The 16,034-nt window shown below is 37.6% G+C and overlaps 1 protein-coding gene and 1 long non-coding RNA gene across 2 annotated transcripts in view; both read left to right on the forward strand.

The window, feature by feature from the left end:
- NR6A1 (nuclear receptor subfamily 6 group A member 1) overlaps positions 1-16,034 on the forward strand; it is a 219,242-nt gene that overhangs the window by 37,624 nt on the left and 165,584 nt on the right. The window contains exon 2 of the mRNA XM_072748668.1: positions 1,202-1,237. Within this exon, the coding sequence (XP_072604769.1) occupies positions 1,202-1,237 (36 nt within the window). The remainder of the gene's footprint in view (positions 1-1,201; positions 1,238-16,034) is intronic.
- Positions 13,658-14,628, forward strand: LOC140597865 (uncharacterized). The gene is made up of 3 exons (XR_011999859.1): positions 13,658-13,729; positions 14,375-14,402; positions 14,512-14,628. It is a non-coding gene; the product is annotated as an uncharacterized lncRNA (long non-coding RNA).

The following is a 16,034-nucleotide window of genomic DNA, read 5'->3' on the forward strand; positions in this document are numbered from 1 at the left end:
GGCCATGCTGGAGGGTGTGGGTGTCCTCTTGGCCTTACCCCCCCAGCATCTTTGTCCCTACCTCCCCTACACCTCGCTGACACCCCTGAGATCAGTTAAGACTGCAGAAATGAAGTCACTCTAGAGGAGGTTGGGCTGTGCCTTGCTGCCAAGGAAAAAGCAGGTTCTGAGGGAAAGACAGAAGCGCACTATTGTGGTTTCTCCTAGGAGAGGCCAGGCTGCTTCAGTGAGCTAGGCCTGTATCGCCTGTGGCCTCAGGCCTGGGCACAGAACAAAGAAGGAAGACACTCTCCTGGCAGCACTGGGCAGTTGGAGAGAATGTGGGTCACTGGCCATGTGACACCCCCAAATCGATGGCCAGACCTCTCTCCGAAGTCATCAGCCAGACTCTCCCAGGGGGAGAGGGCTTTTAGGAAAAAATACTGACTCGGTTCATAAAAGGGCTGGGGTGAATACTTTTCCAGAAACCTTAAGAAATGAATCATCCTCAGATTCAGGAGCACTGAAACAATCGTCATTGGGTGGGAAATTTTTTTCTTTCCTGAGTAAATATTTAAACTGAGGATGAGTAGAAAGCAAACTGGAGAAGGTAGGTAGTTGTTCCTTGGAAAAAGAACTTTCATCAGCTACATATAGAACACCTGTAGTGTGTTTGCTATTTGCTATGCTTGATTTTTCTCCACAGTATGATAGCTACACACCAGTCAGACAGATGTAGCTCAGACTTTTTGGGCCTGAAATGTGCTTTGAGAGATATTTATTCCAACCTGGACTGCATACTTATTAATGGAAAATTGCTTCCATTTGTGTAGGTAAAATTTTCAGTATTTGTGAAAAGTTTAAGTAAAATACCTTGTTTGATATTTTTCATAAGTTCATAATTTTTTGGGGGGGCATAATTGAGAACGTTAAGTAGAGCATGACAGATATTTGATGAATTGTAATCTTTCTATGAATTTTTATTCCAACTAACATTGGCATGCTTACTCAGGCCTCATCACTATCTTGTCATAAGTGCTGTTACTCTTTTCATTTTTTTTATATGATGATGATGAAATGGAGGTTCAGGGAAGGATATGTAGTAGCTAAATGTAATAAAAATAGGATTCAAATCCAAATTTGACTTCTCAGTCAGAATTTTTGAATCACCTTTGAGTAATTCATGAATTTTAACCTTTTTTTCCTATTGTTTTCTCTTTAGGTTTTTGTCAGGATGAATTGCCAGAGCTTGACCCAGGTACTAGTAAGTTCTGAATGTTCTCCAGTGTTCGTGAGTAAGAAGAAGATATATGTGTGTCCTTTTTAATATATAACTTGAGGGTGTTATTATTGGTGGCCATATTGACTCAGATTTTATTTCACTTTGTTTATAATTAATGGGGAGGGTATTCTAGCTTTTCTCATTCAGTGGCCAGAAATGTAATCATTTAGTAGAAAATTGGTTTGCTAAAAATTTCTATTTAATATTAATCTCCTTTCCCTGTTGTTCTCCATCTTCCATGAAACCAACAACAAAAATTGTGCTTTGAATGCACACATACAACCGTATATTCATAACCACTTCTCTAAAGTATTGACTGGCTTTCACATAATTTTTTATTTCCTGAAATGGCAATGGGGTGGAGGTGGAAGGCATAATTTTTTAAAAAGAGGGATTATGCTTGATTTAGGTATTTATAATCAATAACCTTTGTACCACAGTTTATTTTTTTATTTTAATTTTTTTTAGAGATTTGTTTATTTATTCAGTCAGAGAGAGTGAGAAAGAGGCAGAGACACAGGCAGAGGGAGAAGCAGGCTCCGTGCAGGAAGCCCGATGTGGGACTCGATCCCGGGTCTCCAGGATCACACCCCGGGCTGCAGGCGGCGCTAAACCGCTGCGCCACCAGGGCTGCCCTGTACCACAGTTTAATTTCTAAAGCACCTTTAAGGTTATGAGGGTGACCATTTCAAGGTCTAATTAAATGATGCTCTCCAGGACTTTGTCTTTTTTTTTTTTCCAGGACTTTGTCTTGATCATAGATAATCATTGGTATTTCCAGTTGCTCTCAAAATGTGGCATACACCATTCTAGGATATGGTTTTAGCTGTTGGAACTAGGACATGGGAATATTCAATATCTTTGTTTTGCTATAATGCCAGAAGGTCGAATGATAATTCAGACTTGAGAATTCATGAGATGATCTAGAATTATTTTTCTAGTTCTGGTACTTTTTAGGGTCATGAGACTGGCTATTTATCACCAATCTGCTGTCGATGTAAGCGGTAAAGTTTACCTTTTCATCATCCTAGCTAATATCAGCTCTTGAGGATGTACACCTTTTTATATATTTTTCCCGCCTATCTTAACAGTATAAAAATTCACATCTGTTCAACTAATAATTAGTAACTACAAGACCAAATAAGTCCTACAATGCTTATCAAACATTCTTTCTAGAATTCTTTCTGGAAATTGTAGAGTTCAGAGTCAGCTTTGTAGGCAATATAGGGTTCCAGTACCTCTAAGTGAACATAATATTTTCTCTTTGCCCTTCTCTTATGAATAGCCTTCATTTAGGAGGAGGAAAAGTAAATTCTTGTCATGGCCTTTCTTGGATTTTTTTTTAGCGTTAGGAAGGATATTGAGATGCCCTGAAATCTTTCAGTCAGAACTATACAAAAAAAACTGTGGCAGATAATTGAGGACTCTGTTAAGCATTGCATACTCTATTTACTCTAGGCTTAGTTCTAGGTTCCAGGGATACACAAACAGCGAAGTCTGAATCCTGTCCTTGTGTATTAAGTTTATTGGAAAGTATTTATTTGTCTAGAATTACTTGAGAAAGCATTTTTTAAACTTCTCATTTAACACATAATATTCAAATGTATTCTCCTTTTCTGCACTTAATAGCAGTTGAAAACAGCTCCTGCTCATCTTCCAGGAAAGGCCTTCATTAAGATTATTGTTACATTATTCTTCTTGCTGGGCCAAGTAAGCCTAACTCATTTAACATTTCTGCATAGAATCTCTAGCCAGATGTGGTGATTTAGACAAATTTTTTTTTTTAAGATTTTATTTATTCATGAGAGACACAGAAAGAGAGGCAGAGACACAGGTAGAGGAGGAGAAGCATGCTTCATGCAAGGAGCCCAGTGCAGGACTTGATCCTGGGAATCCGGGATCACACCCTGAGCCAAAGGCAGACGCTCAATTGCTGAGCCACCCAGGTGTCCCATTTACACACTTTTCCATTCCATGAAAATGAACAGATATTGAATCGTAATTTTATTTATCAGTGTAGAATAGGAGTCACCTAAAAAAAAAAAAAAAAGCACTTTTAAAAACTGTACTTAGCTTATGTGGGCAATATTCTCAGTAATCCCCGTGTTATCTTTGTGAAGGTAATAGTGTTTTATTCCTCTCTGTTTTACAATATTATAATACTAATGTGATAACAAATGGGCAGAAGTAAAAATTCATCATCTGTCTCAACCTTCTTGGGGATCAAATGAACATGCCCAGCTGTATGTAACAAGTGGTAGGAGACCTCAAGACTCATATGGACTGTATGTGTTATCTTAAGTTGATTATGAATGTTAATACGCAAATTCCATGGCTTCTGACTGAGAAGGTATAACATCTTCTATGTTAATGTCTCATGAGTATTATATATTAGATTGAGAACAATGGGGGTTTCTCTCTGATGCCGCTTTGAAATTTAGAGGCCCTTATGTCGTCTCTACTCCTCAAATTCTTGATAGGGAAAGCCTGCTCATACTTATTTTGGAACAGGAAATACCACTGTTGCTGATTTCCCATTGTGGTTGGCCATGGTTGTACATAGTAAGTTTGGGACAACAGGTAGGATGTGTTGGAACATAGGTGAGGAAAAAAATCTGACTTTGTCCTATTCAGATGGCTTTTTTTCCTCCAGCCTTTTCTATGATAGAGCAGATGGGTAGCCATGCTTAGAATATGGGCAGCTGTTCACACTCTGGCTGCCTTCTTATGATTCCTGGGCTTCTTAGAGTCCAATGTTATGGCACAGGTTCAGGCTAAGTTCATTTCTACAAGAAGCATCTCTGTACCCTGCTCATTAGCATAAGCTAGGGACAAGGGCAGTCAAAGGTCAAGAAAAGTTCAAAACAGCATAACCTTTCTATGCTTCTGTTTCCAAATAACCCCAGTCTGCCTTGCTCCCTGAGTTTTTTCCTCAACCACCGTGTTTACTGTGTAGTTGTAAAACTCAAGAGAACAAGGACCAACTTGATACAAGGGAAGTTAAAGAATAGAAGTCATTGTTGCTTAAAACAGGAGAAATAATTGATTTATGTTTGGGGGCCAATTAGGCTATAAAACAGGAACAGTAAAGGGACCTATGACTTTAGGATAGCTACTTGCTCTGATTTCTGTCCCACAGACAAGGGGCTCCCCAATAAAGGCTGTCAGCTTTCTAGGCTAAGTTATTAATTCCTTTCATGCCTTTCAGGGATTGTAAACAGCACATAATACAGGAAAACAATTGATACTGTTCAGTTATTGGCCAGATAGGGGGTCAAAGGGTAAATAGTTGGATTAGCAACAGCTGGTCTTCCTCTTCAGTCAAACTTTTGTTCCTTATTATCTATTTCAGCAAAGTCCTTCCTGAGTTTTTGGCCTCTAAATAGTTAAATCCATTTCTTTTCTTGTAAAATAAGCCTACAAATAATTATTGATCAAAATTGAAAATACTCATATTTTAATTCAGTTTCCAAAGTTGAAGATGAGCATTCTCTTTGGTTGACTATGTGTTGACTATGTTGATGTTCAAAGGGTATTATCTCAAGGAAAATAACTACCTAAAGTTAGACAGATTAGAAGCTTTTTAGCTATTTTTACTAACTGCTTAAAGATCTTGGTGCAGCTTGATTTAAAAAAAAAAAAGTTGTCTTTATTTAAACTGATAATAGTAGGATAACGTATGTTCATTGTGGAAAACACTAAAAGAAAAATATAAACACTCCTGATCCCACCACCGAGAAATAACCACTGTTTCTTACTTGAGGGTATATCCTTCCATTCCAGTTTGTGTCTGAGTTTGTTTTTTACATAATTTGGAATCATAATACATGTACAACTTTGTATCTTGTCTCTCCCCCCCCCCCCATCGTTACATTGGCCCAAGTCATAAAACATTTTTCATAAATATTTTTAGTGGCTGGATAATATTTCATTGTAAGGGAATAACTTTGCCATGATTTATTTAACCATTCTCCTGTTTGGCATTTAGGTTTACAGATTTTTCTATGTTCTATAAACATGTTTTTGTATAAATTTCTTGTCTACATTTCAAATGAACTCTTGAGCATGTAAACCAAAACTCTTTTGAATTAAGAGCGTAACCCCCAGCTCAAGATTGCTTGGGTTCTGTTTGGATCCATTATTTACTGCTATGTAATCTTGGCTAAATTATTTAACCTCTCTGGGCCTCAGCGTTTTCATCTGTAAAATGGGAACAATAAAAATTTATTTCTACTTTACAGGGCTGTTGTAAGGATTAAATGAAGTAATAGATACACGCCCATATATTTATATTTAAAACAATGCTTGGCAAATGATAAACAATGTTAAGTATGTGCTGTTCCAGGCTATTTAACAAAATGTTGAAATTCTTAGTCTTTCTGTATTAATGGACTATTGTAACTGCACTTTATTCAATTAAACTAGCCTGTGTTTCTTAATGACACAAAGATAAATCATTCCAGATGTTAGCAGATGTAGGTTACTGCTTCAAGTAAATTGTTCCCTCAGTGGAGCAGAGCTCATATATTGCTGACTACTTTGGCCAAGACTGCTCTTTACCGTCTGGTTAACTGTTAGGGTGTTTTGGTCCCCTTCCCTCAGCCAGCAGCAGGTAACCTCCCAAGTGACCATCTGCCAGCCCATTTTTTTACGTCTTAGGAAACTAAAGAAGTTAACTCTCTGCTTATTTAAAACACATACTGAGATTATATACTCTTTGGTTAATACCACGCGTATGTTGGGGAAAAAATTTGTGCAGTTAGAACCTGACCATTACTATTTTAAAAACACTGGGATTCTTAAAAATATTTGGGATTCTTGCTGACTCAGACTACACGCACACATATACACACCCGTTTTTTGTTTTTGTTTTTGTTTCTTTTTCACTTTTTACTGATCAAGGATTTAGGTATAGATAAATGGACATTTAAAAAGAGACATGAGGGTGGCTCAGTCTGTTGAGCGACCCACTCTTGATTTCAGCTCAGATTATGATCTCAGAGTTGTGAGATCGAGCCCCGTCTTGGTCTCTACACTGGCATGGAGCCTGCTTAAGATTTTCTCCCTCTCCTTCTACCCCTCCCTCTCTTAAAAAAGAGAGAGAGAAATGAAAGTCTGTTTTTGGAGTCTTTTGCCATGATGATGGATGCCCACCAAATAGGGATCTATTGGTGCTGATGGGATGCACAGGTAAGATAAAAAGCAATTTCAGAATCAAAAGCTAACATCACTGGCTTGCTCTGGTTTTGCATTCATCTGTCAAGTGTTTTGGGATCCCAAGGAGATTTATTTTTAAGATTTTTATTTATTTATTTGAGAGAGAGAGAGAGAGAGAGAACAATCAGGAGAGAGGAAGAGAGGGAGAAACAGATTCCCCGAGGAGCAAGGAGCCCGATTTGGGATTATGACCTGAGCCAAAGGCAGACACTTAACTAACTGAGCCACACAGGAGCCTCTCAAGGAGACTTTTTTTGGATCCTTCAGACTACAAAAGAAGAATATACTTCTCAGCTAGAGTACCCCTGGGTTCTGTTCAAAATTCTGATATTCTGTATCGTGTCTTAATGGGTTAATGCCTAGTTGTCAAACTATATGTCACAATTTTTGATCTCAGAAGATACTTCATATAAGCTCAGGTGTGATCTGCAGAGAATGAATTTAAGGCTGGGTGTTAGAGATCAAGGAAGGAAAGAAAATTAACATTTACTGGGGGTATTCCTTATGTGCCAAGCACTTTGTATATATTCAGTAGGAGTGAGAAGGATTATATCCTATAAAATTATCTAATTTTAAGTTTGACTTTATAAAGATTTTGTTTATTCATGAGAGAGAGAGAAAGAGACGGGCAGAGACATAGGCAAAGGGAGAAGCAGGCTCCATTCATCATGCCCTGAGCTGAAGTCAGACTCTTAACCACTGAGCCACCCAGGCATCCCCTAAGTTTGACTTTATAATACCTAGTCCATTGTTCTTTTCTTCCCTCCCCACTTCTTTTCTCTTTGATGTGTGTGCCAAGCTGTGACAAGCTATGACACAGTTCATGCCCCGAAGGACTCTGGTTTAGTCAGTAAGACAGACATGAAACTTGATAATATGTGCCTACTACTACTACTACCACTACTACATAGTAGCTAATATTTATTACGCACTAAATGCTACACATGCAAGCACTCATAAAATTTGTTTTAAAAAGATACTATCCTTATCTTACAGATGAGAATGTTAAGGCTTGGAGAGGTTAAAAGACTCACTCCAAAATATAAAGTGGAGAAGTATCTGAGATTTGAGAACTGTTTTTAAAAAAAATTATTTTGGGAACCCTGGGTGGCGCAGCGGTATAGCGCCTGCCTTTGGCCCAGGACGCGATCCTGGAGACCTGGGATCAAGTCCCACGTCGGGCTCCCGGTGCATGGAGCCTGCTTCTCCCTCTGCCTATGTCTCTGCCTCTCTCTCTCTCTGTGTGTGACTATCATAAATAAATACATAAAAATTAAAAAAAATAAAAAAATAAATTATTTTATTTTATTAAAATTTAATTAACTTGTAGTATATTATTAGTTTCAGAGGTGGTTTAGTGATTCATAAGTTACATGTAACATCCAGTGCTCATTACATCAAGTGCCCTCCTTAATGCCCATCATCCATCTCTCCGCTCCCCCCCACCAGCAAACCTCAGTTTGTTAAAAAAAGTCTCTTATGGTTTCTCTCTTTCTCTGATTTAATCTTGTTTTATTTTTCCCTCCCTTCACCTATGCTCCTCTGTTTTGTTTCTTAAATTCTACAAGAATGAAATCATATGATAATTTTCTCTGATTGACTTATTTCATTTAAATTCTCTTCTATCCTGTCTTTAGTTCTCTTGACTGTGACAGGCCTCAAATGCTACTGGAAGAGCTTAAAGCAATATAATGATTTATAACATACATCATATTTTGGGGCTTTTTTGTATACAGAAAAATATACTATTTTCTAAGTGTTATTTGGGCTCTTTTTTATATATTAGAATGATTTTGGATACAACGTAGGATAATTCACTGTGGAGTACGTTCCCAAAGAGATTTCTTCTCTGGCTCAGGTTCAGGATTATTCCACTATTTGTCAGACAGGTTCTTTCCTGAAACAAATGAAGATAAATTCACAGATCTCCGTTGTTTTTCCCTTTATGTCCCCTTTCCTTCACAAAACTTATTTCATGAGTTTTTCACATTCATAACTGTTCCAAGAACCTTCTTCCAAAACTTCAGCTGGATCTGCTGTATCAGGTCTCTTGAATGTGGGTTTTTGCTGGGGAGTTCTCTTCTGATAAGAATTCTTTTGAACAGGGTAGGGATGGGATGAGATTCAGGGCTTTAGGCTGAGCTCTCATCCCCTTGACCTCTGCCCCTATTACAGAGTTTATACTGACTTGGTAGGGACTCCCTATGGAGCCAAGAGTTTAGGACTTGTTTACAATTGATGAAAAGATAGTTGCATTCAAAGGCTGTTGTTGGGTCCTTGGATGCTCACGGATCTCTGCCATTATCTCTAGTGGGTGCAGGGAATGCTGGAACATCTGGGTCTGGAGATTTGTAATGGATGACTAAGAAGGAATGAGAATAAACTAAAGCTAGATAGTTTGCTGAAATTGTTCTTTCTACAGAAGCTGTATATGCAGTAACATTTTTGAGAACGGAAAGATTTGTACAAATCTGTGCTTTGTTTCATTAAAAAAAGCAGAAAGTGGTTTAAGTTCAGTATATGATAATAAGAGGATATGTGAGAATTCTTTCTTTTTTGATGTCTTACCAGAGAAAATTTGCTGTTAGGCAAATGTTTCAGGTAGTAGAGGGAAATGCTAGATTATTAAAGCCATCTTCTTCAGAGTTATGCTTAGTTTTACAAATTAGTATTTTCTCTGAAAATCTTGTGGTTTAAGTATGCTGGGGGAGATTATAGCAACTCAGTCCCAACAGTCTTCATATACCTTTACCAGCCACACTTTGATCAACTAAAACCACTTTTTTTAGCCTCAGTACCTGAAGTTACATATCTTTTTTGGGGGGTGGGGGTGGGGGGTGTCCAGTATTTGTTGTAGATGTGAATCTGGGGGGAGGGGAGATAAGCATCTTCCTTTGAAGGGTGCTGACAGTCACTATGAACCAAAACCATACATCCTTTGTTGGTAAACATAGAAACAAACTTCATGAATAATAAGATTCAAAGTGAAAATACAGTGTTATTACATCTTTTTCATCTCAGACAAAATTCCACGTACCAAATGTAGTCTGGCCTATGGATGTATTTTTGTCTGAGTAACCACATACTCAAATAAATCATGTTGTCAACACTTAAAACCTGCAAGATTTTCATAAAAATTCGGAGTTTTGTCCTTCTTGATAAATTCAGCTTGGATTTCTTCACAACATCTGTTGGCTGGAATAGAATAGTGGCTGCCCTTCTTTTTTTTTTTTTTTTTAATTTTTATTTATTTATGATAGTCACAGAGAGATAGAGAGGCAGAGACACAGACAGAGGGAGAAGCAGGCTCCATGCACCGGGAGCCCGATGTGGGATTCGATCCCGGGTCTCCAGGATCGCGCCCTGGGCCAAAGGCAGGCGCCAAACCGCTGCACCACCCAGGGATCCCAGTGGCTGCCCTTCTTGATGTGAGCATGCACTTTCAGGTTTGTCACAGACCTAGATGGCCTCCTTCATCCAAGTATGTCTCCTGCACATTTTGTAGGCTTTTGAGTTTGTAGCTCCTATACTAAAGAATGATAATTGTCAGTGCAGCTGAAGGTGTGGGAAAATAGGAACCATTATGACTATAATATATCAAAGCTGAAAATGTACAGGTTTACTTTTGCAGATTTAGTGATTTAAAAATTAAAAATTACAGATGTAGCAATTCATGTCTCAGTCTTTATCCTATAAGAAATGACAGGTGTGCAAAATATATAGTCAAAGATACTCCTTTCAGCATTCATAATAGCAAAAAAATTGGAAAGAGTTTAACAGAGGACTGCTGGTTTCATAGACTGTGGTTATCCATGCAATGGAGTACTACTATAGAATTGCTAAAGAAAAGGCAGATTTTAGTCTGGAAGAAGGGTATACTGAACTGTTTGTTAACAGTATAATATCTTTGGGCAAATAGTATCACAGGGCAACTTTCATGATTTCTGTGTTTAAATTTAAAAAAAAATAAAGCTCTTGTATTTTTATTTTTTAAGACATTTTATTTATTCATTCATGAGAGACACAGAGAGAGAGGCAGCGACATAGGCAGAGTGAGAACCAGGCTCCCTGCAGGGGACTTGTGTGGGACTTGATCCTAGGACCCCAGGATTACGACCTGATGGAGGCAGTGCTCAACCACTGAGCCACCCAGGTGCCCCAAAACTCTTGTATTAAGAAAAAATTATACATACTTAATTTTTTGAATGAGAGAGTGAGCGTGTGTTGTGTGCATGGGTAGAGGAGGAGCAGAGGAAGAAGGAGAGAGAGAATCTTAAGCAGACTCCATGGCCCAGTGTCGAGCCTGACATAGGGCTTGATCTCATTACCCTGAGATCATAACCTGAGCCAGAATCAAGTGTTGGATGCTTAACCCCCTGAGCTACCCAGGTGCCCCAAAAGAGATGTATTTTTTTAAAAAAATCTCTGGCTCTCATTTCTTTTACCAAATTTGTAAGGCTATTCTATATTCTACCAAATTGAGCTACTCGCATTCTAGCTTTCCACCTTAGATCACAGGTTTTTACATTCAGAATTCTCTTATCTTGAAATTGCTCTAAGGAAAGGGAATTGGTATCCTCAAGTAGCAGGACCCATCTTGAAGCCTGAGAACAGGGTAGAAGCCTAGAGCAGTGTTTGCAGGTTTCTACAGTCTTGCAGTTCTCCTTCCATCCACAATCAAGCTGTCCACATTGGCCAGCTTTTCAAAATCAGGCTTGGCACTACCATACTATCGAGAATAAAAGGATCCTTAATAGCTTCTCATTTGAGTGTGTTGCCCTGGCAGTTGCAGGGTTACATTGCTGGAAATGACCTTAATGGAAGATAGCATGTTGCAGTGGAAAAAACATGAGTGAGAGTTTGCATCTTGGCTTTTGTCACTTCCTTGCTGAGTGACCATAGGTAACCTGTGAAGCTGTTTCTTTATCCATACAACGGTAATAATCCCTGTTAGGGGTTGTTTTAAAAAAAAAAGTGAGATATATATGAATTCTCTAGCATCTAGCCATTCTTGCCAATCCTGTATGTTTCTTCTTTGCTGAAATACATGATGAAGGATTTCTAACTTTTTTGGGTAATATTTAGTGAGCATTTACTCTATGCTAATGGTTTTAAAACATTATCTCATTCTTGTAATTTTTATGATGTTTTCAACTCTTGTTCCCTCCATTTTACAGATGAAGAAACTGACAGTTTAACACTTGGCCAAGGCCACAGAGCTGGTAACTGGCAGAGCTGGAGCTTGTGTGGTTACAGAAACAATATAATTTTTATCTTTTTAAAATAGTGGTATGATTTACATACAGTGAAATGCACAGATACTAAGTATAAGGTTCAAACACTTTTTACAAATGCATGCGCCTTTGTAATCCATGTTCTGTCAAGATACAGAACATTGCCATCTCTTCAGAAAATTGCCTTATGCTTTTTTTCTCCGTCATTTCCACTGTTCTACCCTAAGAAGCATTAACTTCTCAACTTTGTAATGATAGATTAGTTTAGCCTGTTCTAAAATGTCATAAGTGGAATCATACAACAGGTGCTCTTTTGTGTCTAGTGTTTTACAGCATAATGTTTGAGACCTAGCCATGTTGTTCCAGGCTTTAGTAGTTCATTTCTTTTTATTGCTACGTAGTATTCCGTTGACTGTATCACAGTTTATCTATACATGTGTTGATAACCTGTGCTGTTTCTAGTTTTTGGCTATTACGAATAAAGCAGCTGTGAAAACTCTTATATGAGGTTTTTGTGGATGTATCTCCATATATATATATATATTTTTAAAGATTTTATTTATTCATGAGAGACGCACAGAAAGAGGCAGAGACATAGGCATAGAGAGAAGCAGTCTCCCTGCAGGGGAGCCTTATGTGGGATTCAATCCTAGGACCCCGGGATCATGACTTGAGTCCAAGGCAGATGCTCAGCCACTGAGCCACCCAGGCGTCCTGTGGATATATGTTTTTATTTCTCTTAGACACATATCTAGGAATTGTTGGGTTATATGGTAGATGGTATGTTAAGCTTTATGAAATTGCCACCAGTTTTCCAAATTGTTAATATATTATACAGCTCCAGTAGTGTAGGAGTTGCAGTTGTTCTACATCTTTGCAAGCATTTGGTGTTATCAATTTTCAAATTTTAGTCATTCTAGTGAGTCTGTAATGGACTGATTGTTTTTTGTTTTGTTTTTAAATATTTATTTGAGAGAGAGAGCATAAGTTAGGGGAGAGGGGGAGAGAGAGAATCTTCAAGTGGACTCCCCACTGAGCGTGGAGCCCAATGTGGGCTTGATCCCATAATCCATGAGATCATGATCTTGATCCCATAATCTATGCATAATCCATGAGCTGAATCCAAGAGTCAGACACTTAACTGAGCCACCCAGGCGCCCAGTTAATTTGCATTTCCCTAATGATTAATTATGTAGATCACCTTTTTATGCTCTTATTGGCTGTTCATATATCACTTTTTATTCAGGGGTGCCTAGGTGACTTAGTTGGTAGTTGATTAGGTGTGTGCCTTGGGCTAGGGTCGTGGTCTCTAGGCACTGGGATTGCCCTGAGTCAGACTCCCTGCTCAGAGAGGAATCTGCTTCTTCCTCTCCTTCTGCCCCTCCTTCCACTTGTGCACGCACACACTCGTGCTTTCTCTCCTTCAAATAAATAAAATCTTAAAAAAGAAAAAAAGTATCTGTTGAAAATTTTTTGACTGTTAAAGTTCTATTCTCAATCCTGTTTTTGAGCTTTGTTTTGTTTTTTTAATTAGGATGCAAGTCCTTCATCAAAGAAGTGATGTGAATATTTTCTCCCAGTCTGTGGCTTTCTGTTTTATTAATATTTTTTTAGCAGAAGTTTACATTTCTAGGAAGTCTAATTTATTAATTTTTACTTTTATGCTTAATGCTGTGTTCTAAGAAATCTTGGCCTAACCTGAGGTTGCAAAGGTGTTCTGTTCTCTATAAAAACTGTTTTTAGTTTTTATATTTATGTCTATAACTCCTCTCAAATTAAAATTTTTGTATGGTATGAGATAGAAGTCCAAGTCTTTCTTTATAAATAGTCATTTGTTTTAGCACCAATTGTTGAAAAGACTTTCTCATTGAATTTTTGATGCACTTGCTGAAAAATGAATTATTTATATGTATGAGTCTATTTATAGATTATATTATCTTCCATTAATCTATTTATCTTTTCCAGTACTGCAGTGTCTTGAATACCATAATAACTTTATAATCAGCCTTGAAATCAGGTAGTGTTAATGTTCCAACTCCATTTTCCCTTTAAAGTTGTTCAGGCTATCTAGGGTGTTTGCTTTCTTTTTTCATTTCCCTATAGATTTTAGAATCAGCCTGTCAGTTTTTTCTTTTTTTAAACAAAGAAGTCTCCTGGAATTTTGATTGGATTATATTGATCCTATTAACTTCGGGAGAGTTGACATTTCAGAACTGAGTCTTCTGTGAATTTAGTGTATCTTTTGCACATATTTAGGACTTATTTGTTTTTTCTCATCAGGTTTTTGAAAGATCACTGTTGAGATGTAGTATATCTTTCTTTAAACTTACCCTAAATACCCTTTTTTAAAAAATGCTATTGTAAATGGTATTATTTTAAAATGTTGTTTTCCCATTGCTTATTGCTAGTATAGAAAAGCAGTTGATTTTTGTATATCGAATTTGTATCATATAACATTAAGTTTGTTTCCTAGTTCCAGTAAGTTTTAAAAATTCCTTGGGACTTTTTATATGTATATCTATGAATAAAGACAATTCTGCTTCTTCCTTTTTGATGTTTATGAGTTTTGTTTATTTTTATTACCTTATTGCATTGGTTCAGATTTCCAGTCTAATAGATAAAAGTGGTGAGAATAACATTCTTGTTTTGTTTTTGATATTAGGGGGAAAGATTCAGTATTTCACTATCAGGTATGTTAGCCATACTTAGATTCTTTTTCTTCTTTTTTTAAAGTTTGATAAAAATACACATAGCATTTGCAATTTTATTAACCAATTATTTATTTATTTATTTTTAAAGATTTTATTTATTCATGAGAGACAGAGAGAGAGAGAGGCAGAGACACAGGCAGAGGGAGAAGCAGGCTGCCTGATGTGTGGGACTCGATCCTGGGACTCTGGGACCACGCCCTGACCCTAAGACAGACGCTCAACCACTGAGCCACCCAGGCATCCCATTAACCAATTTTTTCAATGTTCGGTTTAGTGCCATTAAGTATGTTCATACTGTTGTGCAGTCATCATCACGACCATCCACCCACAGAATGGATGTAACACTTTCATCTTATAACACTGAAACTCTGTACCCATTAATAATGGTTCTCCATTCCCCTAGCTTCTAGCAGCCACCATTCTACTTTCTGTCTCTTGTGAATTTGACTATTCTAGGTATTTTATATAAGTAAAATCATAGTATTTGTCTGGTTGTGTGTAGCTTCTTCTTTTCTTTTTTTCTTTTCTTTTTTTTTTTTAAGATTTTATTTATTTGTTTAAGAGAGAGTGCATGAGCCAGGAGGAAGGGGTAGAGGGAGAAGGAGGGGCAGACTATCTATCTGCTAGCCTGATGTGAGGCTTGATTCCAGGACCCTAAGATATGACTTGAGCCAAACCAAGGGCAGACGCTTTAACTGATTGAGGCACCCAGGTGCTTGTCTATCCATTCATCTGTTGATAGACACTTTGGGTCACATACACCTTTTGGCTATCATGAATAGAGCTGCTGCAAATATGAATGTGCAGATATTTCTTCAAGTCCTTATTTTCAATTCTTTTGGGTATATGCCCAACACTGGAGTTGCTGGATCATTTGGTAATTCTGTTTTTAATTTTCTGAAGAGCCAATATAATTTTTTACGGTGGCTGTATCATTTTACATTTCTCCTAGCAACGCACAAGAGTTCTAATTTTTCTACATCCTCACTATTTTCTGTGTTTTTGATAGTAGCCATCCAAATGGGTATGAGGTGATACCTCATTGTGGTTTTGATTTGCATTTCCCTAATGAATGATGATGTTGAACATCTTTCGTGTGCTCACTGGCCATTTAAGCTTTTCCTTGTTTTCCTCTAAACGTTTTATACTTTTGGGTCTTACATTTAGGTCTTTGATCTGTTTCGAGGTTAAGTTTTGAGTATTGGTGTAAGGTCCACATTCGTTCTTTTACATGTGGGTATTCAATTTTGCTATCACTGTTTTTTCTTTTTTTTTCTTCCCCATTAGATGGTTTTGACAACCTTGTTGAAAGTTATTGACCATATATGTGAGAGATTTTTTAAATTAATTTTTTATTTTTTAAAAATGATTTTATTTATTCATGAGAGAGAGAGAGAGAAGGAGGGAAAGGGGAGAGGGGCAGAGACATAGGCAGAGGGAAAAGCAGGCCCCCCACAGGAAGCCCAATGCAGGACTCCATCTCTGGACCTGAGGTCACTTCCTGAGCCAAAGGTAGATGCGCAACCGCTAAGCCACCCGGGTGTCCCTATATGTGAGAGTTTATTTCAGGGCTCCATATCCCGTTCCATTTGTCTGTATGTCTACTTTTAT

The sequence above is a fragment of the Vulpes vulpes genome, chromosome 2 (genome assembly GCF_048418805.1).
Source record: "Vulpes vulpes isolate BD-2025 chromosome 2, VulVul3, whole genome shotgun sequence".
NCBI lineage: Eukaryota > Metazoa > Chordata > Mammalia > Carnivora > Canidae > Vulpes > Vulpes vulpes.